The following is a 27,044-nucleotide window of genomic DNA, read 5'->3' as shown; positions in this document are numbered from 1 at the left end:
AATGAGGTAGCTGACTGTGTGAGTAAGATTAGCGATCCTAGTGGCCGACACAAACACCGGGCCCATTTAGGAGTGGCACTGCAGTGTCACGCAGGATGTCCCTTCCAAAAAACCCTCCCCAATCAGCACATGACGCAAAGAAAAAAAGAGGCGCAATGAGGTAGCTGACTGTGTGAGTAAGATTAGCGACCCTAGTGGCCGACACAAACACCGGGCCCATTTAGGAGTGGCACTGCAGTGTCACGCAGGATGTCCCTTCCAAAAAACCCTCCCCAAACAGCACATGACGCAAAGAAAAAGAAAAGAAAAAAGAGGTGCAAGATGGGATTGTCCTTGGGCCCTCCCACCGACCCTTATGTTGTATAAACAAAACAGGACATGCACACTTTAACCAACCCATCATTTCAGTGACAGGGTCTGCCACACGACTGTGACTGATATGACGGGTTGGTTTGGACCCCCCCCCAAAAAAGAAGCAATTAATCTCTCCTTGCACAAACTGGCTCTACAGAGGCAAGATGTCCACCTCATCATCACCCTCCGATATATCACCGTGTACATCCCCCTCCTCACAGATTATCAATTCGTCCCCACTGGAATCCACCATCTCAGCTCCCTGTGTACTTTGTGGAGGCAATTGCTGCTGGTCAATGTCTCCGCGGAGGAATTGATTATAATTCATTTTAATGAACATCATCTTCTCCACATTTTCTGGATGTAACCTCGTACGCCGATTGCTGACAAGGTGAGCGGCGGCACTAAACACTCTTTCGGAGTACACACTTGTGGGAGGGCAACTTAGGTAGAATAAAGCCAGTTTGTGCAATGGCCTCCAAATTGCCTCTTTTTCCTGCCAGTATAAGTATGGACTGTGTGACGTGCCTACTTGGATGCGGTCACTCATATAATCCTCCACCATTCTTTCAATGGTGAGAGAATCATATGCAGTGACAGTAGACGACATGTCCGTAATCGTTGTCAGGTCCTTCAGTCCGGACCAGATGTCAGCATCAGCAGTCGCTCCAGACTGCCCTGCATCACCGCCAGCGGGTAAGCTCGGAATTCTGAGCCTTTTCCTCGCACCCCCAGTTGCGGGAGAATGTGAAGGAGGAGATGTTGACAGGTCGCGTTCCGCTTGACTTGACAATTTTCTCACCAGCAGGTCTTTCAACCCCAGCAGACTTGTGTCTGCCGGAAAGAGAGATCCAAGGTAGGCTTTAAATCTAGGATCGAGCACGGTGGCCAAAATGTAGTGCTCTGATTTCAACAGATTGACCACCCGTGAATCCTTGTTAAGCGAATTAAGGGCTCCATCCACAAGTCCCACATGCCTAGCGGAATCGCTCCGTGTTAGCTCCTCCTTCAATGTCTCCAGCTTCTTCTGCAAAAGCCTGATGAGGGGAATGACCTGACTCAGGCTGGCAGTGTCTGAACTGACTTCACGTGTGGCAAGTTCAAAGGGCATCAGAACCTTGCACAACGTTGAAATCATTCTCCACTGCGCTTGAGACAGGTGCATTCCACCTCCTATATCGTGCTCAATTGTATAGGCTTGAATGGCCTTTTGCTGCTCCTCCAACCTCTGAAGCATATAGAGGGTTGAATTCCACCTCGTTACCACTTCTTGCTTCAGATGATGGCAGGGCAGGTTCAGTAGTTTTTAGTGGTGCTCCAGTCTTCTGTACGTGGTGCCTGTACGCCGAAAGTGTCCCGCAATTTTTCTGGCCACCGACAGCATCTCTTGCACGCCCCTGTCGTTTTTTAAATAATTCTGCACCACCAAATTCAAGGTATGTGCAAAACATGGGACGTGCTGGAATTTGCCCATATTTAATGCACACACAATATTGCTGGCGTTGTCCGATGCCACAAATCCACAGGAGAGTCCAATTGGGGTAAGCCATTCCGCGATGATCTTCCTCAGTTGCCGTAAGAGGTTTTCAGCTGTGTGCGTATTCTGGAAAGCGGTGATACAAAGCGTAGCCTGCCTAGGAAAGAGTTGGCGTTTGCGAGATGCTGCTACTGGTGCCGCCGCTGCTGTTCTTGCGGCGGGAGTCCATACATCTACCCAGTGGGCTGTCACAGTCATATAGTCCTGACCCTGCCCTGCTCCACTTGTCCACATGTCCGTGGTTAAGTGGACATTGGGTACAACTGCATTTTTTAGGACACTGGTGAGTCTTTTTCTGACGTCCGTGTACATTCTCGGTATCGCCTGCCTAGAGAAGTGGAACCTAGATGGTATTTGGTAACGGGGGCACACTGCCTCAATAAATTGTCTAGTTCCCTGTGAACTAACGGCGGATACCGGACGCACGTCTAACACCAACATAGTTGTCAAGGCCTCAGTTATCCGCTTTGCAGCAGGATGACTGCTGTGATATTTCATCTTCCTCGCAAAGGACTGTTGAACAGTCAATTGCTTACTGGAAGTAGTACAAGTGGGCTTACGACTTCCCCTCTGGGATGACCATCGACTCCCAGCAGCAACAACAGCAGCGCCAGCAGCAGTAGGCGTTACACGCAAGGATGCATCGGAGGAATGCCAGGCAGGAGAGGACTCGTCAGAATTGCCAGTGACATTGCCTGCAGGACTATTGGCATTCCTGGGGAAGGAGGAAATTGACACTGAGGGAGTTGGTGGGGTGGTTTGCGTGAGCTTGGTTACAAGAGGAAGGGATTTACTGGTCAGTGGACTGCTTCCGCTGTCACCCAAAGTTTTTGAACTTGTCACTGACTTATTATGAATGCGCTGCAGGTGACGTATAAGGGAGGATGTTCCGAGGTGGTTAACGTCCTTACCCCTACTTATTACAGCTTGACAAAGGGAACACACGGCTTGACACCTGTTGTCCGCATTTCTGTTGAAATAGTTCCACACCGAAGAGCTGATTTTTTTGGTATTTTCACCAGGCATGTCAACGGCCATATTCCTCCCACGGACAACAGGTGTCTCCCCGGGTGCCTGACTTAAACAAACCACCTCACCATCAGAATCCTCCTGGTCAATTTCCTCCCCAGCGCCAGCAACACCCATATCCTCCTCATCCTGGTGTACTTCAACACTGACATCTTCAATCTGACTATCAGGAACTGGACTGCGGGTGCTCCTTCCAGCACTTGCAGGGGGCGTGCAAATGGTGGAAGGCGCATGCTCTTCACGTCCAGTGTTGGGAAGGTCAGGCATCGCAACCGACACAATTGGACTCTCCTTGTGGATTTGGGATTTCGAAGAACGCACAGTTCTTTGCGGTGCTACTGCTTTTGCCAGCTTGAGTCTTTTCATTTTTCTAGCGAGAGGCTGAGTGCCTCCATCCTCATGTGAAGCTGAACCACTAGCCATGAACATAGGCCAGGGCCTCAGCCGTTCCTTGCCACTCCGTGTGGTAAATGGCATATTGGCAAGTTTACGCTTCTCCTCCGACAATTTTATTTTAGGTTTTGGAGTCCTTTTTTTACTGATATTTGGTGTTTTGGATTTGACATGCTCTGTACTATGACATTGGGCATCGGCCTTGGCAGACGACGTTGCTGGCATTTCATCGTCTCGGCCATGACTAGTGGCAGCAGCTTCAGCACGAGGTGGAAGTGGATCTTGATCTTTCCCTAATTTTGGAACCTCAACATTTTTGTTCTCCATATTTTAATAGGCACAACTAAAAGGCACCTCAGGTAAACAATGGAGATGGATGGATACTAGTATACAATTATGGACGGACTGCCGAGTGCCGACACAGAGGTAGCTACAGCCGTGAACTACCGTACTGTGTCTGCTGCTAATATAGACTGGTTGATAAAGAGATGTCGTAGTATGTATGTATGAAGAAGAAAGAAAAAAAAACCACGGTTAGGTGGTATACAATTATGGACGGACTGCCGAGTGCCGACACAGAGGTAGCCACAGCCATGAACTACCGTACTGTACTGTGTCTGCTGCTAATATAGACTGGTTGATAAAGAGATGTCGTAGTATGTATGTATGAAGAAGAAAGAAAAAAAAACCACGGGTAGGTGGTATACAATTATGGACGGACTGCCGAGTGCCGACACAGAGGTAGCCACAGCCGTGAACTACCGTACTGTACTGTGTCTGCTGCTAATATAGACTGGTTGATAAAGAGATGTAGTAGTATGTATGTATAAAGAAGAAAGAAAAAAAAACCACGGGTAGGTGGTATACAATTATGGACGGACTGCCGAGTGCCGACACAGAGGTAGCCACAGCCGTGAACTACCGTACTGTACTGTGTCTGCTGCTAATATAGACTGGTTGATAAAGAGATGTCGTAGTATGTATGTATGAAGAAGAAAGAAAAAAAAACCACGGTTAGGTGGTATACAATTATGGACGGACTGCCGAGTGCCGACACAGAGGTAGCCACAGCCGTGAACTACCGTACTGTACTGTGTCTGCTGCTAATATAGACTGGTTGATAAAGAGATGTCGTAGTATGTATGTATAAAGAAGAAAGAAAAAAAAACCACGGTTAGGTGGTATACAATTATGGACGGACTGCCGAGTGCCGACACAGAGGTAGCCACAGCCGTGAACTACCGTACTGTACTGTGTCTGCTGCTAATATAGACTGGTTGATAAAGAGATGTCGTAGTATGTATGTATGAAGAAGAAAGAAAAAAAAAACACGGTTAGGTGGTATACAATTATGGACGCACTGCCGAGTGCCGACACAGAGGTAGCCACAGCCGTGAACTACCGTACTGTACTGTGTCTGCTGCTAATATAGACTGGTTGATAAAGAGATGTCGTAGTATGTATGTATAAAGAAGAAAGAAAAAAAAACCACGGTTAGGTGGTATACAATTATGGACGGACTGCCGAGTGCCGACACAGAGGTAGCCACAGCCGTGAACTACCGTACTGTACTGTGTCTGCTGCTAATATAGACTGGTTGATAAAGAGATGTAGTAGTATGTATGTATAAAGAAGAAAGAAAAAAAAACCACGGGTAGGTGGTATACAATTATGGATGGACTGCCGAGTGCCGACACAGAGGTAGCTACAGCCGTGAACTACCGTACTGTGTCTGCTGCGACTGGATGATAAATAATGATATAAAAAAAATATATATATCACTACTGCAGCCGGACAGGTATATATATTATATAATGACGGACCTGCTGGACACTGTCTGTCAGCAGAATGAGTTTTTTATAGAATAAAAAAAAAAACACCACACAAGTGAAGTCACACGACGAGTGTTTAACTTTTTCAGGCAATCACAATATAGTATACTACTAACTATACTGGTGGTCAGTGTGGTCAGGTCACTGGTCAGTCACACTGGCAGTGGCACTCCTGCAGCAAAAGTGTGCACTGTTTAATTTTAATATAATATGTACTCCTGGCTCCTGCTATAACCTATAACTGGCACTGCAGTGCTCCCCAGTCTCCCCCACAATTATAAGCTGTGTGAGCTGAGCACAGTCAGATATATAATATATACATAGATGATGCAGCACACTGGGCTGAGCAGTGCACACAGATATGGTATGTGACTGTCTTGTACTCCTGGCTCCTGCTATAACCTATAACTGGCACTGCAGTGCTCCCCAGTCTCCCCCACAATTATAAGCTGTGTGAGCTGAGCACAGTCAGATATATAATATATACATAGATGATGCAGGCATGCAGCACACTGGGCTGAGCAGTGCACACAGATATGGTATGTGACTGAGTCACTGTGTGTACCGTTTTTTTCAGGCAGAGAACGGATATATTAAATAAAACAACTGCACTGCTGGTGGTCACTGTGGTCAGTCACTAAACTCTGCACTCTCTTCTACAGTATCAGCCTCAGGTCAATCTCTCTCTCTCTCTCCTAATCTAAATGGAGAGGACGCCAGCCACGTCCTCTCCCTATCAATCTCAATGCACGTGTGAAAATGGCGGCGACGCGCGGCTCCTTATATAGAATCCGAGTCTCGCAAGAATCCGACAGCGTCATGATGACGTTCGGGCGCGCTCGGGTTAACCGAGCAAGGCGGAAAGATCCGAGTCGCTCGGACCCGTGAAAAAAAACATGAAGTTCGTGCGGGTTCGGATTCAGAGAAACCGAACCCGCTCATCTCTAATATATATATATATATATATATATACACAGTAATATATATACTATTCTATAGCTACTATACTGCTTGTCAGGACACATGTGTCACAGTTACACCGCTCTGTACTGATATATATATACAGTAGAGATGAGCGGGTTCGGTTCATTGAGATCCGAACCCCCCAGAACTTCACCTATTTTACACAGTTCCAAGGCAGCCTCGGATCTTCCCGCCTTGCTCGGTTAACCCGAGTGCGCCCGAACGTCATCATCCCACTGTCGTATTCTCGCGAGATTCGTATTGCATATAAAGAGCCGCGCGTCGCCGCCATTTTCACTCGTGCATTGGAGATGATAGCGAGAGGACATGACTGCGTTCTCTCAGTTTCTGTGTTCAGTGTGCTGCAAATATCTGTGCTCAGTGTGCTGCAAATATCTGTGCTCAGTGTGCTGCAAATATCTACGTTCTCTGCCTGAAAATGCTCCATATCTGTGCTGCATTGTAGTATATAGTAGGAGGACAGTGCAGAATTTTGCTGACCACCAGTATAATATATATATAGCAGTACGGTACAGTAGTCCATTGCTCTACCTCTGTGTCGTCAAGTATACTATCCATCCATATCTGTGCTGCATTGTAGTTGTGCACAGTATATAGTAGGAGGACAGTGCAGAATTTTGCTGACCACCAGTATATATATATAGCAGTACGGTACAGTAGTCCATTGCTCTACCTCTGTGTCGTCAAGTATACTATCCATCCATATCTGTGCTGCATTGTAGTTGTGCGCAGTATATAGTAGGAGGACAGTGCAGAATTTTGCTGACCACCAGTATATATATATAGCAGTATGGTACAGTAGTCCATTGCTCTACCTTTGTGTCGTCAAGTATGCTATCCATCAATATCTGTGCTGCATTGTAGTTGTGCGCAGTATATAGTAGGAGGACAGTGCAGAATTTGCTGACCACTAGTATATATATATAGCAGTACGGTACAGTAGTCCATTGCTCTACCACTGTGTCATCAAGTATACTATCCATCCATATCTGTGCTGCATTGTAGTTGTGCGCAGTATATAGTAAACTTGACAATATGCCATTTACGACACAGAGTGGCAAGGAACGGCTGAGGCCCTGTCCTATGTTCATGGCTAGTGGTTCAGCTTCACATGAGGATGGAAGCACTCATCCTCCCGCTAGAAAAAAGAAAAGACTTAAGCTGGCAAAAGCACAGCAAAGAACTGTACATTCTTCTAAATCACAAATCCCCAAGGAAAGTCCAATTGTGACGGTTGCGATGCCTGACCTTCCCAACACTGGACGGGAAGAGGTGGCGCCTTCCACCATTTGCACGCCCCCTGCAAGTGCTGGAAGGAGCACCCACAGTCCAGTTCATGATAGTCAAATTGAAGATGTCACTGTTGAAGTACACCAGGATGAGGATATGAGTGTTGCTGGCGCTGAGGAGGAAATTGACAAGGAGGATTCTGATGGTGAGGTGGTTTGTTTAAGTCAGGCACCCGGGGAGACACCTGTTGTCCGTGGGACGAATATGGCCATTGACATGCCTGGTCAAATTACAAAAAAAATCACCTCTTCGGTGTGGAATTATTTTAACAGAAATGCGGACAACAGGTGTCAAGCCGTGTGTTGCCTTTGTCAAGCTGTAAAAAGTAGGGGTAAGGACGTTAACCACCTAGGAGCATCCTCCCTTATACATCACCTGGAGCGCATTCATCAGAAGTCATTGACAAGTTCAAAAACTTTGGGTGACAGCGGAAGCAGTCCACTGACAACTAAATCCCTTCCTCTTGTAACCAAGCTCCTGCAAACCACACCACCAACTCCCTCAGTGTCAATTTCCTCATTAGACATGAAAAACAATAGTCCTGCAGGCCATGTCACTGGCAAGTCTGACGAGTCCTCTCCTGACTGGGATTCCTCCGATGCATCCTTGAGTGTAACGCCTACTGCTGCTGGCGCTGCTGTTGTTGCTGCTGGGAGTCGATCATCATCCCAGAGGGGAAGTCGGAAGACCACTTGTACTACTTCCAGTAAGCAATTGACTGTCCAACAGTCCTTTGCGAGGAAGATGAAATATCACAGCAGTCATCCTGCTGCAAAGCGGATAACTTGGGTCTTGGCAGCTGCGGTAGTGTTAAACGTGTGTCCGGTATCCATCGTTGATTCACAGGGAATTAGAGAATTGTTTGATGTACTGTGTCCCCGGTACCAAATACCATCTAGGTTCCATTTCTCTAGGCAGGCGATACCGAGAATGTACACAGACATCAGAAAAAGAGTCACCAGTGTCCTTAAAAATGAAGTTGTACCCAACGTCCACTTAACCACGGACATGTGGACAAGTGGAGCAGGGCAGACTCAGGACTATATGACTGTGACAGCCCACTGGGTAGATGTATTGCCTCCCGCAGCAAGAACAGCAGCGGCGGCACCAGTAGCAGCATCTCGCAAACGCCAACTCGTTCCTAGGCAGGCTACGCTTTGTATCACCGCTTTTCATAAGAGGCACACAGCTGACAACCACTTACGGAAACTGAGGAACATCATCGCAGAATGGCTTACCTCAATTGGACTCTCCTGGGGATTTGTGACATCGGACAACGCCACCAATACTGTGCGTGCATTACATGTGGGCAAATTCCAGCACGTCCCATGTTTTGCACATACATTGAATTTGGTGGTGCAGAATTTAAAAAAAAAACGACAGGGGCGTACAAGAGATGCTCTCGGTGGCCCGAAGAATTGCGGGCCACTTTCGGCATTCAGCCACCGCGTGCCGAAGACTGGAGCACCAGCAAACACTCCTGAACCTGCCCCGCCATCATCTGAATCAAGAGGTGGTAACAAGGTGGAATTCAACCCTCTATATGCTTCAGAGGATGGAGGAGCAGCAAAAGGCCATTCAAGCCTATACAGCTACCTATGATATAGGCAAAGGAGGGGGAATGCACCTGACTCAAGCGCAGTGGAGAATGATTTCAACGTTGTGCAAGGTTCTGCAACCCTTTGAACTTGCCACACGTGAAGTCAGTTCAGACACTGCCAGCCTGAGTCAGGTCATTCCCCTCATCAGGCTTTTGCAGAAGAAGCTGGAGAGATTGAAGGAGGAGCTAAAACGGAGCGATTCCGCTAGGCATGTGGGACTTGTGGATGGAGCCCTTAATTCGCTTAACCAGGATTCACGGGTGGTCAATCTGTTGAAATCAGAGCACTACATTTTGGCCACCGTGCTCGATCCTAGATTTAAAACCTACGTTGTATCTCTCTTTCCGGCAGACACAAGTCTGCAGAGGTGCAAAGACCTGCTGGTGAGACACTTGTCAAGTCAAGCGGAACGTGACCCATCAACAGCTCCTCCTTCACATTCTCCCGCAACTGGGGCTGCGAGGAAAAGGCTAAGAATTCCGAGCCCACCCGCTGGCGGTGATGCAGGGCAGTCTGGAGTGAGTGCTGACATCTGGTCCGGACTGAAGGACCTGCCAATGATTACTGACATGTCGTCTACTGTCACTGCATATGATTCTGTCACCATTGAAAGAATGGTGGAGGATTATCTGTGTGACCGCATCCAATTAGGCACGTCAGACAGTCCGTATGTATACTGGCAGGAAAAAGAGGCAATTTGGAGGCCCTTGCACAAACTGGCTTTATTTTACCTAAGTTGCCCCCCCTCCAGTGTGTACTCCGAAAGAGTGTTTAGTGCAGCCGCTCACCTTGTCAGCAATCGGCGTACGAGGTTACTTCCAGAAAATGTGGAGAAGATGATGTTCATCAAAATGAATTATAATCAATTTCTCCGTGGAGACATTCACCAGCAATTGCCTCCAGAAAGTACACAGGGACCTGAGATGGTGGATTCCAGTGGGGACGAATTAATAATCTGTGAGGAGGGGGATGTACACAGTGAAAGGGGTGAGGAATCGGACGATGAGGAGGAGGTGGACATCTTGCCTCTGTAGAGCCAGTTTGTGCAAGGAGAGATTGATTGCTTCTTTTTTGGTGGGGGCCCAAACCAACCAGTCCTTTCAGTCACAGTCGTGTGGCAGACCCTGTCGCTGAAATGATGGGTTTGTTAAAGTGTGCATGTCCTGTTTATACAACATAAGGGTGGGTGGGAGGACCCAAGGACAATTCCATCTTGCACCTTTTTTTTCTTTAATTTATCTTTGCATCATGTGATGTTTGGGGCCAATTTTTTGAAGTGCCATCCTGTCTGACACTGCAGTGCCACTCCTAGATGGGCCAGGTGTTTGTACCGGCCACTTGGGTCGCTTAGCTTAGTCATCCAGTGACCTCGGTGCAAATTTTAGGACTAAAAATAATATTGTGAGGTGTTCAGAATAGACTGGAAATGAGTGGAAATTATGGTTATTGAGGTTAATAATACTATGGGATCAAACTGACCCCCAAATTCTATGATTTAAGCTGTTTTTGAGGGGGTTTTGAAAAAAAACACCCGAATCCAAAACACACCCGAATCCGACCAAAAATTTTCAGGAAGGTTTTGCTTAAACGCGTCCGAATCCAAAACACTGCAGCGGAACCGAATCCAAAACCAAAACACAAAACACGAAAAATGTCTGGTGCACATCTCTAGTTCTAATCAATGGTATTATTGGTCCAAATCACTGAAAGAAAATTACAAAATCCCTGGAATCATTTGGCAAGATCACTGTAATTATTAATTAATTATAAATCACTGATTTTAATTGGTAAAATCTCGCTATCGCCTGCCTAGTGAAGTGGAATCTAGATGGGATTTTGTACCGGGGACACAATAACTTCATCAATTGTCTAAATCCCAATGCACTAATGGCGGAAAACGGGCGCACGTCTAACAGCGCACTGATTATACTAAGAACTGATTATACTGATCAATCACTGATTATACTGAGCACTGATTTTACTGAGCACTGATGATACTACGGAGAACTGACAGTGAGCAGCGAGAACTGCACTGGACTATTGTACTGTAGTATACTGGTCACCACAATGCTGCACTGTACTACTATATACTGCTCACATCAATGCAGCATAGATATGGATACTTGAAGTGACACCGCGGAGCTGCAAGATACAGCAATGGCCTACTGTACTGTACAACTATATACTGTTGGTCACCAAAATGCTGCACTGTACTACTATATATACTGCTCACAAAAATACAGCACAGATATGGAATGGATACTTGCAGTGACACGGAGCTGCAAGATACAGCAATGGCTTACTGTACTGTACAACCAGAGCCGGCCCTAACCAATATGATGCCCTAGGCAAGATTTTGGCTGGTGCCCCCTAGCACCACCGCTTGTTCCGCCTCTGACCTTGCACCTCTTTCCCAACACCATCACCCCTCACCCATAGCAGTCCTTGTTTTGGTGTTTGTACCCCCTATATTTTAAATAGGAACAGTTTGCAAATTTGGCGTACAGCCTAAAAAGGGGTGTGTTTTTCTAGCAAGGGGCATGGCCACATAATAGTAACCCCAATTCCAATTACACCACACAGTACTGCAACTTCATTCACATTTGATCATGCGATAGTGTTCATAATTCATATTACATCCCACAGTAGTATCACTTTACCTTATAAAAGTTACTACTCACAGTAGAGCCCCTTATTCACATTACATCACACCCTATTGCTCTTTATTCACATTAGACGACACAGTAGTGCCCTTTCTATACGCAACGCCACATAGTGCCACACATTAGTAATGCATTTATACACATAATTCCACACAGTACTGCCCCTTACACATGAGACACATTATTAATGTCCTTATAAACATAGTGCGCCTTACACATTATGACAACCTTTATTAATGCCCTTTTACACATATTGTCCCTTACACATAAGCCACACATTATTAATGCCCTTATACACATAATGACACACATAGTGCCCCCTACACATTTGCTGCAAATTATTAGGGGCCCTATACACATAATGACACACATACAGTAGTACCCTTTTACACATATGCCGCACATTATTAATGCCCTTATATACATAATGGCACGCATAGTGCCCCTTACACATATGTTGCACATTATTAATGCATATTTACATGACACACATAATGCTCCTTACACATATTACGAACACTACTGCACAACCAACCCACTCACATGCACACAGCACTCACACTGCCACTAACACTGTGACCTCTGCTTGGATACAGATGTGTCCTCATAAATATTGCCTCAATGCTAACATCTGGCACCTTTTTATAATGAAAATGCATCTTATTTGCATTGCTATGTGGCTAGGATGCACAAGCAGCTTCTACTGATTAAAATGATATGCAGCATGCCTATATACTGTGTGAGACTGTGGCTGTATCTGCATATGAAATGCTACATACAGAATATAGGCATGCCGCATATCATTTTAATCAGCAGAAGCTGCTGATGCCCATAGGTATATCAAATGCCCTAGGCAATTGTCTAGTTTGCCTATGCCTATGGCCGGCTCTGTGTAAAACTATATACTGTTGGTCACCAAAATGCTGCACTGTACTACTATATATACTGCTCACAAAAATGCAGCACAGATATGGAATGGATACTTGCAGTGACACGGAGCTGCAAGATACAGCAATGGCCTACTGTACTATACAATTATATACTGTTGGTCACCAAAATGCTGCACTGTACTACTATATATACTGCTCACAAAAATGCAGCACAGATATGGAATGGATACTTGCAGTGACACGGAGCTGCAAGATATAGCAATGGCCTACTGTACTGTACAACTATATACTGTTGGTCACCAAAATGAAGCACACTGAGCACAGATATTTGCAGTACACTGAGCACAGATATTTGCAGTACACTGAGCACAGATATGGAGCTTTTCAGGCAGAGAACGTAGATATTTGCAGCACACTGAGCACAGATATGGAGCTTTTCAGGCAGAGAACGTAGATATTTGCAGCACACTGAGCACAGATATTTGCAGCACACTGAGCACAGATATGGAGCTGTTTAGGCAGAGAACGTAGCCACGTCCTCTCCGTTCAATCTCCAATGCACAAGTGAAAATGGCGGCAACGTGCGGCTCTTTATATAGAATACGAATCAGCGGGATGATGATGTTCAGCCGCGTTCGGGTTAATCGAGCAAGGCGGGAAGTTCCAAGGCTGCCTCGGACCCGTGTAAAATAGGTGAAGTTCGGGGGGGTTCGGATGTCGACGAACCGAACCCGCTCATCTCTACCTTAGACCCAGAGTTCTGGTGTGACAAAAAAGTGAGTTATCATGGGTGGTCATTCCGAGTTGTTCGCTAGCTGTTTTCGTTCACAGCGCAGCGATTAGGTAAAAAAGTGGCACTTCTGCGCATGCGTATGGGACGCAATGTGCACGCGCGATGTACTTTTACAACAGCCGATGCAGTTTCACACAAGGTCTAGCGACGCTTTTCAATCGCACTGCTGACCGCAAAGTGATTGACAGGAAGTGGGTGTTTCTGAGAGGTAACTGACCGTTTTCGGGGAGTGTGTGTAAAAACGCAGGCGTGCCAGATACAAACGCAGGCGTGCCTGGGGAAACGCAGGCGTGGCTGGCCGAACGCAGGGCGTGTTCGTGACGTCAAAACAGGAACTAAATAGTCTGAAGTGATCGCAAGCTAGGAGTAAGTCTCGAGCTGCTCAGAAACTGCACAATCTTTTTTTTGCAGCAGCGCTGCGATCCTTTCGTTCGCACTTCTACTAAGCTAAGTGACACTCGCAGAGGGCGGCGGCTTAGTGTTTGCACTGCTGCTAAAAGCAGATAGTGAGCGAACAACTCGGAATGAGGGCCATGATTCATGTTGTGTGTCCACACATTGACCCGGGTCTTTAAATCTGCACACATTTTATGGTAAGATAAGAAAATTCAGGCCTACACCCAGGGGTGTTTCTAGAGAGCAGGAGGCCTGTGTGCAGGCTACACCTGGGCCCAGTGGCAAATGCAGGATTTCTAGAGGGGGGTTTCCAAATGGTAGTCCACAATCTCCCACTTTGCGAACATTGGAGTATTAATGTAAATATTGCTCTTTTACTCTTTTTATACACTGTATACTGTATGGAATACACTATTAATATTTAACACTAAAGATGGTCTTTAGTATAGGCTGTATCAAACAAAGTGGTCAGGAAAGGGTAAAACATACCATAATAAATGCACAAACGTAATTACCCCAGTACTACACTTTCTAAGCGCACATTCTCCCGCCTAATGTTAAGGCTCCTGTTTCTTCTTCCTGGTAGCTGCTCTCTGGTCCAGAGCAATGATTGAGGGCTCAGATCCACACACATGGCAAACTTGGTAGAAGAAGCTGCTACCACTCGCCATGTGCAGAACCTCTGCTCTGTTCTTTACACTGCATGATGTAGTGGCAACTCTAGTAATCGTATTACTGTATATACCATTGTTAATGTCATAATGTGAGCCACTTGTCAAGAGAAGGGGGGTTTCTGGGCAACCAGAAACCCCCCCCTGCGTGTGCCTATGGGGCCTCATCCTTTCTAGCCAGCAGCGCTGTGATTCTACCCACTAGGGTCCCTAGGAGACCCTAGCGCTGTCCTAGAGTCTAGCGTGTATGCGCAGATCACTGGGAAAATGGCACGGCGGCTATTTTCCCTGTGATTTTCCTACTGCGCATGCACAAAACACCTGAAAAAGGCATGCGCAATTTTCCCAGTGATTTCTGCAGCACTGCTGCTGCACCACGGGACTCTGGAGGGTATTAAAAATAATGGGTGCAGGGTGTGTGGTGTGGTCCCCCTGGACACACTGCACCCATTATAAATACGCCAGTGCCTAAACCATATCTGATGTGTTGACTCCTTGTTATTGCTTTACAAATAGGCATATTAGAGATAAAAATTATTATTATTATTATTATTATTATTATTATTATAGACTAAGCAAGAGGTTCTCAAACGTAATCTTCAAAGCTCCCCAACAGTCCAGGTATATCCATGGCTCAGCATAGATAGTTAAATCAAAATGAATGAAGTACTAATTAAGGGGGTAATTCAGGCCTGATCACTGCTGTGCATTTTCGCACAGCGGGTGATCAGATCTGAGCTGCGCATGCATATGCAACGCAATGCACCAGTGCATCACACAATAGCTCCAGGCATTGGTGCCTGCCGATGGGATTGTGCGAAAAAAACAATAGCGCAGGCGATCGCAAGGTGATTGACAGGAAGTGGCCATATGTGGGTGGCAACTGACCGTCTTACAGGAGTGTCTGGAAAAACGCAGGAGGGCTCAGGCATTTTCAGGGAGGGTGTCTGACGTCAGCTCCGGCACCAATCAGCAGCAAACAATCTCAGCGTGTGAGTAGGTCCTGGGCTATGCAGAGACTGCACAAACTGATGTTTGTGCAGGTCTGCTACAAAAGCGATCGCACACCTGCACAGCGCTTTACCCCTCCCCCTGTAGGCGGCAACTATCTGATCGCAGGGCTGCAAAAAACACACCCTAGTGATCAGGTCTGAATTACCACCTAAGTCACCTGGGCCAAGCGTGGATATAGTTAAAACCTGGACCATTGGTGTGCCTTGAGGACCGCGTTTGAGAACCTCAGTTACTCACTGTCTGCAGGATATCTCGGTTACTAAGATGCAAGTACATTTAATGCTGTTAGGTCAAGGCTGTCTCAACAGTATTATAGACCCAGGGCAAAACAATACACTGGGGCCCTCACCCACTCATTCATGGGAATAAATGAAAAAATGCACCATCTCTCCACATGCTTCCATACAGTGAGTGACTGTCAGCGCTTTGATTGGTGGATAGCTTCAACAATCCTCCAATCAGCATGCCTGTCTGGCTGCAGGCTGGGTGGTAGGTACAGATTGCTGCACTCTGATTGGTGGATAGCTCTAGCCATCCACCAATCAACATGCTGACAGCCATTCACTGTCTGGCTGCAGTTTGGGAGGTAGGTAGAGAATTCTGCCTGGCCACTCTGTTTTTAATTCACAATCACAATTTTACTGAGGGGAACCATAGCAACCTGACACAAAATTTCCACCATATGTGGGGTTAAACTGGTTGATGAAATTAGAGAAAATTCTGTATTATCATATTGGGAAGTAATGTTGCATTGTGCTGGTAGCAGTATTCATGATTTTGAATCTGCAGGGTACAGAAATCTGCAGCCTACACTAGGTACAAGAATCACGTTGCTTCTGAAAATTTGGACTTGGGCCAAAGCGTCGATCACAATCGAATGGACGACTGTGGACACGCGATCAGTCGATCGAGATTGACATCCTGCAAATTCTTATTGGTTAGTTGCTCCAAACTGAAGCAGCAGACCCATTTACCAAGAGCCGCAGCTGCCTCTGTATTCCAATTTATTATTATTTCAGCTTTATTAAAGCTGACAATTTCCATCAAGGCTGCTATTTATGTTTGAGATACTGGACACATAATATATTATTTGCTGGTGTGATAGAAGCACTGGTAAAGTAATAAACGGGAGATACATTTGTCCCAGGTTTATGGCCTATGTATTTTAAACCCCCAGGAAATGTCCGTTTTTGCTAAAAAGACTTGATTAGAGTTTGGGCTTTTAGTAAAAGCCAGAAAAGGTTCCCAGAGGTGTGGATGTGAGAGAGAAGGGAGGACTCCATCCACAAGGCCCATTAAGGGTCTTTAGACATTCAGCCTGAGAGCAGGCTAATTTAGTGCCTACACGTGTAAGAGGCTGATAAAAGCTGTGTCAGTGCTTGTCTCAGGTTCTGTCTACCTGGGGAAATATATATAATGGTAGATGCTCAATCAGCTTAATGATATCATTCAGGTGCTCGAAAGGGAGGGGTATTTCTAAGCAAGAAAAAAAGGGAGACATTGTTTCCCCCAGCACCCTGAATGATAACAGTAACCAGATATAAATCCCACATAATATTATAATTCAGAGATCTTGGTTACACCTGGGGAAATAGGTAGCAGGGCTGTGATGATACACTATGATTTACTGACTGTAAGTACTGTGCATATGCCTGTGTTTATAGTTAAAGCTTTAGGTCCTACCACCCTGAGAGAGGAGGAAATTTATTATGTTTAGCTAGTGCTAGGATTTATTTTGATGTTTTGTTTTATGTACTGGCATGGCTAGATTGCACGAAAGCCCTGGACTGGAGAGGGCATGCTTACACTGACCTCCTCACACTGTTAAGCTCGACAGTAATATCTTTTAAATTGAAAGACCATGTCACCATCCCCTTCACCATTGATTACCTTATTCTGGAATATGGATTTCCTCCTGGGAACTGTACCCAACTCATTACGATGATGGCGTCAACAGGGGTTTACAAAGATAAGCCAATTACTAGACACATCTGGGGTTGTGAGCTTTCCCTATATACAAATCATGTGGGATTTACCAAACAAAGAGATATGGAGATATCTCCATATCAAATATATTCTTATTAGTTTGGGAGACACAATGGCTTATTCTTGAGGGGCTCACTCCGATTGAAAATATGAGCATTTCTACAGCATATCCATCACACCCTATGTCTGTTCTATATAAAATTCTTATTGATCTCCTCTTTTTTGCTAGGTCTGAATGTATGTATGCCTGGGAATCAGATTTACAGGGTTTAGTAGAGGAAGATGATTGGTCAGAAATTCAAAATAATACACTCTCTAGTTCTTTGAACATGCTGGTTATGGAAACTCATTCCAAAGTTCTCTCCTGATGGTATAGATGGCCTAGGATATTAGCTAAAATGTACTCAGGGGTCTCTAACACTTGCTGAAGGTGTGAGGAAGCCATAGGAACTCCTATGCACATATGGTGGGAATGTTCTCTCCTCAAATCCTTTTGGAGCAAAGTAATAGAGATGGCCAGCCTCATTCTTCAGGGTGACCTAACCTCAAATCCTAGTTTTTGGCTATTAAATCTCTTACAGAGACCTCAGACGCAATACAAAAAGACATTGTAACGACATGTACTTAGTGCCTCTAAAACAATCATTCCAGTCCATTGGAAATCTACTTCTGCACCAACTGTGACTGAGTGGAGTGCACACCTAGATCACTACATGTAAGTGGATGATCTTATATTTTCTATGTTAGAAGGGCACAAAAACTTTACAACAATTTGGCACCCGTGGCTCCTTTACAAAGAATCTGACCACTATAAATATTTAATACATAGCCCCAGATGTTGACAAATTTAGATGAGGAAATAAATAGTTCTTTGTTTGGAAAAAGTTTTATTCTGGTCCAGCAGAAAGCATTCTGCAGTGGCATCAGAAGGGGGGTGCTTGGGGTGTGGCCAACACCCAGGTGTCACCCTTGGAAGGGGTGACACCAAAATCCTTGCTTCTCACACTCACAGGAGTTGGGTGCTGCAGTGTGACAGTCTCTTGCAGCACTCGGCTCCTGTCATACGGGAGGAGCCGACACTGTATTTACTGGTCTCTGGGGGTAGCCCAGCTTCTTCGGTTGATGCTGGGCTGCCCCCAGAGTGATGACACTGGGTTCCCCCGTTAGGCCATGCCCCTCCAATTTAGGCCACACCCCCTTTTCAGATGCGAGCGCACAAGAGGTTGCAGAGTGCGCAGCGGGTGTCAACAAACCCGGTGACACATCTGGCTATCTATAAGGCCTCAGGCTGGCTATACCTTCTGATACCCTGATTTTGAGATTACTCTGTCTATTTTTTTACTCTATTCCTTTCTCGCTTTACTTCTCTTTTTATTTTATTTTTGTTTCTCCAGCTGGATCTCCTTAAAAATGTCTAACTATTATTTGGTCCAACACACACAAAAATCAGAGTGTCTATAAGTTGATTGTCCTGTACTTTATTTCATTGTATTATTCATGACAATTCATGTAATGTGTAGCTTTCCATGTTAATCAATAAATATAATTTTCACAAAAAAATAAATTGAAAAACCATATATTTGAGAATTATCTTTCAGGTTATGCTGATACCATGACACTATTTTATTTATTAAATGTACAGATGTTAGTAATTTTTATGTACAGTAAATGGTTTTTTAAATACATTTCTAATGTCAATGCAGTCACAATCACATTACGATTTTTTTATTGCAATCATTGTTTTGAAGAGACTTTCTAGTTGACTGCAATGTTTTTTTTTTTTTTCTTGTTAATAGATTGATGTATGAAGCAGTGAAAAAAATGCAGTAGTAAACCAATGGAGAAGTTGCCCATCGCAACCAATGAGCTCCGCCTGTATCATTTTATAGAATGTATTTGATAAATGCTTCCTCAAAGTTGATTTTTTGCTATGGGCAACTTCTCCACTGGTTCACTTCTACACTTTTCACTGCTTGATACATCAACCCCTATGTTCCCAGTGTAAGTCCACACCTTAAGAGTGAGGAACCCAAATCCTTATGTGAGGCCTAAACTCATTGTCAGTAAATGTATGTAGGTAAGATACTGGCAAAAGTAGAGAACACATATATGCCTTTTACAAAGAAGCAGATGGACATCATACAGTACAAAGGCATATACAAAACCTAACAATACCTATAAATCATTTGTATACAAATTTTCAATATACCAGATAATATATTTTTGGAATGTTTTTACTTTTGCAGTAAAGCTTATAGCAAGAGAGAAATACCAGTGTACAGACATTCTGCCACTACACCAGTGAGCTTCAAGCATCCTGGAGGGCATAATGAGTCCAAAGAGACGATGGATAATCTTGTCTGAGTTGGAGTGAATTGTCCATTCGGTGCTTCAGTCCTTCTTATAAATAAATCAGGTGGGTCTAGGAGGAGGACTGTGAACTGTTGAGGTCTCAATAAAGTAGGTTCCATTTGCCTGTGCCAAACATAGTAGGTTTAGGAGAGAATTTGACAACATAGAACTAGAGAGTGACATAGAGTATAATTGTTTCATATAACAATTGCACTGGAATCTCAGGACCAGTTTGCCTTCACTTGGGATGAACAGAAATATGCCTCATAAATATCATGTCACCAAAACTAAATACTGGAATCTACTTACTGCTGAAGAGAAGGAATATGATGGATTTAGTACTTTAATAACAAGTAAAAAAAAATACAAGGAGACTATATCTGTCACTTTCCTTGGAAAAGACACAGACAACGGAAATGCAAAGTGTCTTCAACATGGTCACAAAGATATTTGAACCATTATATTTGAACCAAATGGATTTGAACATACTCAAGTACTGAGCTATTCCTGTATATTTATTATTATTATTATTATTATTTCTATTTTAAAAAATCATAAATTTGACCAATATAATTATCTCATTGCATAGATTGTATTTATTTATTTATTTAGATATTACATTTTTTACAAACTTAGTCTAGTTGAGGCACATTGCCATTATGTATTGGCTTATATTTTTCTTATATATCTTTTATACCTAGAAATGTAATTTCGTGGTAACATATATTTGTATAGAATATAAGATGTGAGCAGGGCCCTCTTACCTTTTACAATATACTATATACAATATATATATATATATATATATATATTGCTCTTGTATAAATATATATATTTATATATATATATATATTTCTATTTATACAAGAGCTGACTGACCAGCACTCAGAATAATACTAATATAAAATGCCAACTGACAGGTTTTTCAAGCCTGAGGAAAGTCCTATTAAACGGAACTGAAACGCTGGAATCCTTTGTTCATTTATTTACAGCTTGGAAGTGCTTGAGTGCCGCTGGTCAGCCAATTGTAAACCAATTTGTATCTTTGGATTATTGGCCCTATACACATGTATTCCTGTTGCCATGCTGTTATCTCAATCGTCTTTACATATCCAGTTGATTTAAAATGTGGCCGTTCTATTGCACTAAACTTTGATAAAGACATCCATTTCCCAATGTTATGTGGTAATCATATTACACTGCTGACAGAAAGACTGTATTAATGGAGTGCACAAAAAAGAAGGGAAATAGATTCACCAGCGCAAAAAAAACAGTATGCAGTTAGGGATTCCATGTGTTGCTGACCGGGAGCATATGGAGAGGGAGCTGTTTGCCTGTGGCAGAACCTGGAACTGCAGCTGGGAGAATCCACTTGCTTGTGCTTGTTAAGAACTGTCCGTCGCCAGTTCTTTCCAACAGCTGGTAACTTGCCACTTTTTCAGCCATTTAAGGATTTTCATGCTTGCGATGAACGCCTATTGCTTTTTAATGTGTTTCTTGTCCAAGTCATGATATATGTTTTTTATTAAATGGTATCACACTATATATATATATATATATATATATATATGTATGTATATATATATATATATACACACACACATATATACAGTATATATACGTAGCTAGATAGATAGATAAAGCTGTATATATATATGTATATATATATATTGATGGGTGGCACTCTGGCTAACGCTTTAAGTGCCCAGGTGGGATGTTCAATGTTTGATCCTGAAGACAATTTTCATTAAATCGAAACATTGATCTGATAGGGGTTATCCCCGTATATTGCTTCTATTGAAAAGTCCTGTGAGTACCACCCGTCCTTACTTACTGCATAGATAGATAGATAGATAGATAGATAGATAGATAGATAGATAGATAGATACTGAGATAATGACTTATATATTATATTTATGTGTATATATATTATATATATATATATATATATATATATTTGTGTCATTATCTCAGTAGGGGAACCAAAAATGTGTGATTTGGTGATTTGGTATTTTGGATAAGGGATACTCAACCTGTATTTATTTATTTATTTATTTATTTATTTATATATTTGTTATTATTATTTTTTATTTTCCTTCCATGTTCCTTGGGAAATTATTCACCTGTGAGGAAAGTTGGTTGTGTGTACTGATTCAAACTACGTGGGGACGGATATTCCATTTATATCTGAGGAATGTTCCGCAAATGTTGTTAACAAAGGAGTGTAACTGCATTCTGTTTTTTGCGCTGATGAAACTATTTCCCTTTTTTTTGTGTGCATCTACTGTATCGCTGGTGGAGGGAGAGGAATACCTCCGTGGGTTATTGGTATCACTAGCAGCTATTCTACGCACAGTGTATTTTGATCACCCTCTTCTGCTGTATTAATTAAGTGCCACCAATTCCTTTTTGTGGTCAACTAAAAGATTCCATTATGTCCTTTTCTTACAAAACAGCAACTGCGATGCTTTCTTGATCTCCTGGTTTCTCATGCTGTAAAGTATTGGGTTAATTAGCGGAGTCAGTGCTGTGTATAATAAAGATTTCAGCTTATTTTCATAGGGTGTGTTTCCCCCAACTGGAAACATGTATATAGCAATTAACGGCCCGTAATAAGTGCACACGGCAGCAAGGTGGGAGCTGCAAGTAGAGAAAGCTTTCCTCCTTCCATCATTAGATGCGATTTTAATAATAGCGACAAATATACAGACATAGGATATAATGACCAGCAGAAATGGCATAAATGCTAGAAGAATTGAAAGGACAAAGTCTTCAAGTACCACTCTGTAGGTATTTGTAGAGGACATTTCCAAAATCGGAGAAACATCACAAAAGAAATGGTCAATTATGTTGGAGCGACAGAAGCCCAGTTGGCCTATTAAGAATATTTCACTTGGTATAAGAATGATACCAGTGGCCCAAGGCCAGAAAGCCAGGTGAAAGCAGAGTTTATGGCTCATCAGAGATGAGTAGCGGAGGGGGTAACAGATTGCCAGAAATCGGTCAAACGCCATTGAGGTGAGGATCAATGACTGTGTATAGGTTGCAATGCAGTGGAAATAGTACTGGACGAAGCAGGCTGTTCTGGAGATCATGGCACCTTCTGACCATGTCACATGTAGCATTTTTGGTGTAATGTTAGAGGTCAACAGAAGGTCGGCCAATGCCAAATTCCTGAGGAAAATGTACATGGGAATATTGAGATGGTGGCATGTTGACACCAAGGTGATGATCAGACAATTTTCAGTAACTATCAGGAGATAGACCACAAGGAACAGGCAGAACAGTAGGGTCTTGATTTTATGCAAATCGTGGAATCCAAGGAGGAAGAACTCTGTGAGCACGGTTTCATTGATCCCGCACATTGTTTAGGTTGCTTCTTATTCTCTATAAAAAAAACATGAAAGAAATATGAGTTAAGATGAATAAAATGTAAATTACTCCTCCTACCTGAGATACATAACTTCCCAATGTTTGACTATAGATATAAAGGGATTTGAGCATAGAATTATCTGCAGTACAGTATTTCATCTTGACAGGACATAAGACATGCTAACATCACAATGTGTAAATGATAGCTATGAGAAAGAAAGAAAGAAAGAAAGAAAGAAAGAAAGAAAGAAAGAAAGAAAGAAAGAAAGAAAGAAAGAAAGAAAGAAAGACGGACGCAGAAACATAGAATTTGAAAGCAGATAAGAACCACTTGGCCCATCTAGTCTGCCCCTTTTTTAACCTTTAGGTAACTTCAACCCTATTTGAGCCTTAGTTCTTGTAAGAATTAAGGATAGATAGATAGATAGATAGATAGATAGATAGATAGATAGATAGATAGATAGATTCACATATAAACTAACCACGTATCTATTTTTGTTGCTATAAGGAGATCAAATGTCTTGTAATGACTCCTTGGTTTTTCCCAAATGTATGGAATGGAACCTATAATATTGACATACAGAATGCACAATTCCACCAGAAAAATTTCCACATTGGACTCACAGTGTTTGCACTTAAAAAGTAAGTTACAGTATGACCTGTTCTACATCATTATATTTGTAATACGCTCCGAAATAATGTGATAGATGATAGATAGACAGATAGATAGATAGATAGATAGATAAATAGATAGATAGATAGATAGATAGATAGATAGATAGATAGATAGATAGATAGTAATTTGTATTGGATTCTGGAGGACATCGAGGGTCATGTTAGGGAGTGGTGTGATGTATGTGGCTCAAGGGCAGTAGGATCAGTAGACAACAGTATTTCAGATTGAGTGAAGCACTGGCAGATTAATCAGGGGAATGCCATACAGAGGAGGCTGCAGTAGCAGTGTGGCACCAAGGCATTGAGCATGGGAGACAGAGGGAATTTCGCCATTGTTGAAGGTAAGGGAAATTTGAGAAGTGGACACTCAAGAAGGTAATCCTTGTGGAGATACTGCAGCCAAATGACAGTTGGTTGCACTGAGTAGTACAGAAGGAGCGACATTATGGGTGGAAAGCTGGATTTGACTAGTTGATTAGTTAACCAAGAGAATATGTACACATTGAGAAAGGTACAGAGGCTGAGAACAGAGCCTTTTGGTACCCCAACCAACATTGGAGGTGGAAAAGAGGATGGATGCAATGAAGAACTGATTTTTAAAGTTTATTTTCAGGAGATCATTGCTAAATTTTGTGAGGGAAGTTTCAATGGAATGCTGGGGCAGAACGACATAGCAGATACTGTATATGAGAGAGTTCTAAGAGGAGATAAAGGGGATTAGATGGTTATACATAAGTTCCTCAAGTAGTTAGCAAAGGGGTGACGAGAGATAGTGTTGTAGTTGAAGAGAGGGTAGGTGCTGAAAGATGGTTTCTTTAGGATTGGTGATATGAGTGAAAGTGGGATGTAAATGTAAAAGTGAAGAATGACATGTTAAACAAGTTTACTAGTGACAGTCATGCCATGGGGGAGAGGCAGCAGAGAGGTTGGGAGGAAGTAGGTTACATGGGCAGGTTGAAGGGTGAGATGACTGCAGAGACTTCATCCTCAATTACTTGGTAGAATTAATGGAGATTATAGAAGGAGGTGAGAGGAGTGTGTGGGATCTTGCAGGAAGAAATACCTTGTTGAATTGTAAAATGATGTCTTTGAAGCAAGTGTGAAATTCATGGACTATAGTAAGTAAGTGGGAGAAGGTGCAGGTGGGTAGAGCATGGTATCCAGACTATAGATCTACACTGAAAAGGTCTACAGTCAATAGATCTACCACTAATGATAGACATGCATTAGGTCGACGGGGTCTAATGGTCAACAGGGTCAAAAGGTCAACCTGATAATGGTCGACAGACATATGGTAGACACAATTTTTTTGTTTTAAAAAAAAATCAGCTCTTTCATACTTTACCATCCACGTGGACTACGATTGGGAGTAGTAACCTGTGCTGAGCGCAGCGCTAGTGGAGCGAGGCACCTCGCCCGAAGCATCAGCGAGCCATGTGAGGGGACGCAGTACACTAATGGGGCTTGTTTGTGGCAGAAAAGTGACACAACACCCAAAAAAACAAAATAAAATTGACTCTACCTTGTTTTGTGTCGACCTTTTGACCCTGTTGATCTAATGCATGTCTACCATTAGTGGTAGACCTATTGACTGTAGACCTTTTTAGTGTAGATCTAATAATCCATACCCATAGAGTAGGGAGGCCAATCCCGGGCCGTTTTTTCAATCCCGGGATTCGGGATTGAAAAACGGTCAATCCCGGGATTCCCGGGATCCCGGGATTGCAGTAGGGATCAGTGAAAGTTGTAGGGAGCAGCGCTGGAGGGAGGGTGTAGGTAGCAGTGCGGGAGGTAGGGAGGGTGTAGGTAGCGGTGCGGGAGGTAGGGAGGGTGTAGGTAGCGGTGCGGGAGGTAGGGAGGGTGTAGGTAGCGGTGCGGGACTCAGGAGGGAGGGTGTAGGTCGCGGCAGGGAGGGTTGGTAGTGGCGCGGGAGAGAGGAAGGCTGTAGGGAGCACCACTGACTGCACAGAGGGAGAGAGGGTGGGTGTAAGTAACTACTTACTATTAGGCTGGCTGCAACCATGGACACACTGAACGCGGCGGCATTTCAAATGAAGCGCCGTCCGCCAGCCAACCAGAGCTGGCGGACCGGCAGCCAATCAGGGAAGCGGCCGCAGCAGTCGCTCCTGATTGGCTGCTGCGGCAGCTTCCCTGATTGTCTGCCAGTCCGCCAGCTCTGATTGGCTGGCAGCCGGCGCTACATTTGAAGTGCCGCCGCGTTCAACTTGTTCATGGCTGCCGCCCGCCTAATATTAGTAAGTAGTATTACTTACGCCCACCCTCCCGCGCATGCGCAGTATAATCCCGTGGATCCCGGGATTGGATGCTCCAATCCCGGGATTCAAATCCCGGCATTTTTGGGCCCAAATCCCGGGATCCCGCCGATCCCGATCCCGGGACTGGCCTCCCTACCATAGAGTAGCTAGCTGAGGGCAGTAAAGAGGAGACAGGATTTTGAGACTGGTCGATAGTATAGATGGTAGAATAGTAGCACAGAGTGTTTGTTTTTTGGGGAAAGGACTGTGTTGTAAGATGAAAGGATGAATTTATAGTGGAAGATGTTTTCCTTCCTCCAGAGACGCTCAGCAGTGTACGAGCACCACTTCAGGTGGCAGGACTGTTCGTCATGCCATTTTGATACTTGGAGACTGTATGTAGTGACTGGGGCTGCATATCTGTATAAATAGAAACACTTAGCTCAGCAATTAACTCACTTTGTACAGCTCCTCTTAGGGTCTATAACCATGAAACAGATGTAATGTAAAAAAAAAAAAAAAGAGCACAAATTTTATTGTATAGTTAAAAACATGATTGATAAATACAGTTAATATACATTAATTAATATGAAGCATTTGTGAGGGGTTTATCTGATTAGAATGATGATCACAGATGATTCCTTAAAATAAGTTTAAAGTTGCATCATAATTTAATAAAACTGATATATAATAATTATATCATAATAATAATAATAATAATAATAATATTAAATCAGACGCTTCTCTGAAGACTTGTATAATAAATGAATAGAAGATGTGCATTATTATCAGGAGTGCTCCACTACTTGTGATGTTACTTCTCCTCTGTCCCTCACAGACAGGACTAGCGCCATGTCATGGAAACTCCCCTCAGGTTACTGGCTCGTCGCCTCCACTCATAAAAACAGCCAATTTGTCCATCAGAATTGCAGCAGAACTTTTAATCTTTTTTAAAGT

At 43.6% G+C, this 27,044-nt stretch overlaps 2 protein-coding genes across 2 annotated transcripts in view; both read right to left on the bottom strand.

Moving 5' to 3' along the window:
* Window positions 1–21,231, bottom strand: part of LOC134949737 (olfactory receptor 11A1-like) — a 33,908-nt gene extending 12,677 nt beyond the window's left edge. Inside the window, exon 1 of the mRNA XM_063938487.1 lies at window positions 21,091–21,231. Coding sequence (XP_063794557.1) covers window positions 21,091–21,231 — 141 coding nt within the window. The remainder of the gene's footprint in view (window positions 1–21,090) is intronic.
* A 986-nt stretch (window positions 21,232–22,217) lies between these two features.
* Window positions 22,218–23,150, bottom strand: LOC134949736 (olfactory receptor 1500-like). Its single transcript, XM_063938486.1, has one exon. The coding sequence runs from the start codon at window positions 23,148–23,150 to the stop codon at window positions 22,218–22,220; it is 933 nt and encodes a 310-aa protein (XP_063794556.1).
* Window positions 23,151–27,044: the final 3,894 nt, after the last annotated feature.

The sequence above is a fragment of the Pseudophryne corroboree genome, chromosome 8 (assembly GCF_028390025.1).
Source record: "Pseudophryne corroboree isolate aPseCor3 chromosome 8, aPseCor3.hap2, whole genome shotgun sequence".
NCBI lineage: Eukaryota > Metazoa > Chordata > Amphibia > Anura > Myobatrachidae > Pseudophryne > Pseudophryne corroboree.
The sequence above is the reverse complement of the archived record's forward strand: the minus strand, read 5'-3'. Positions and strand labels throughout refer to the sequence as shown.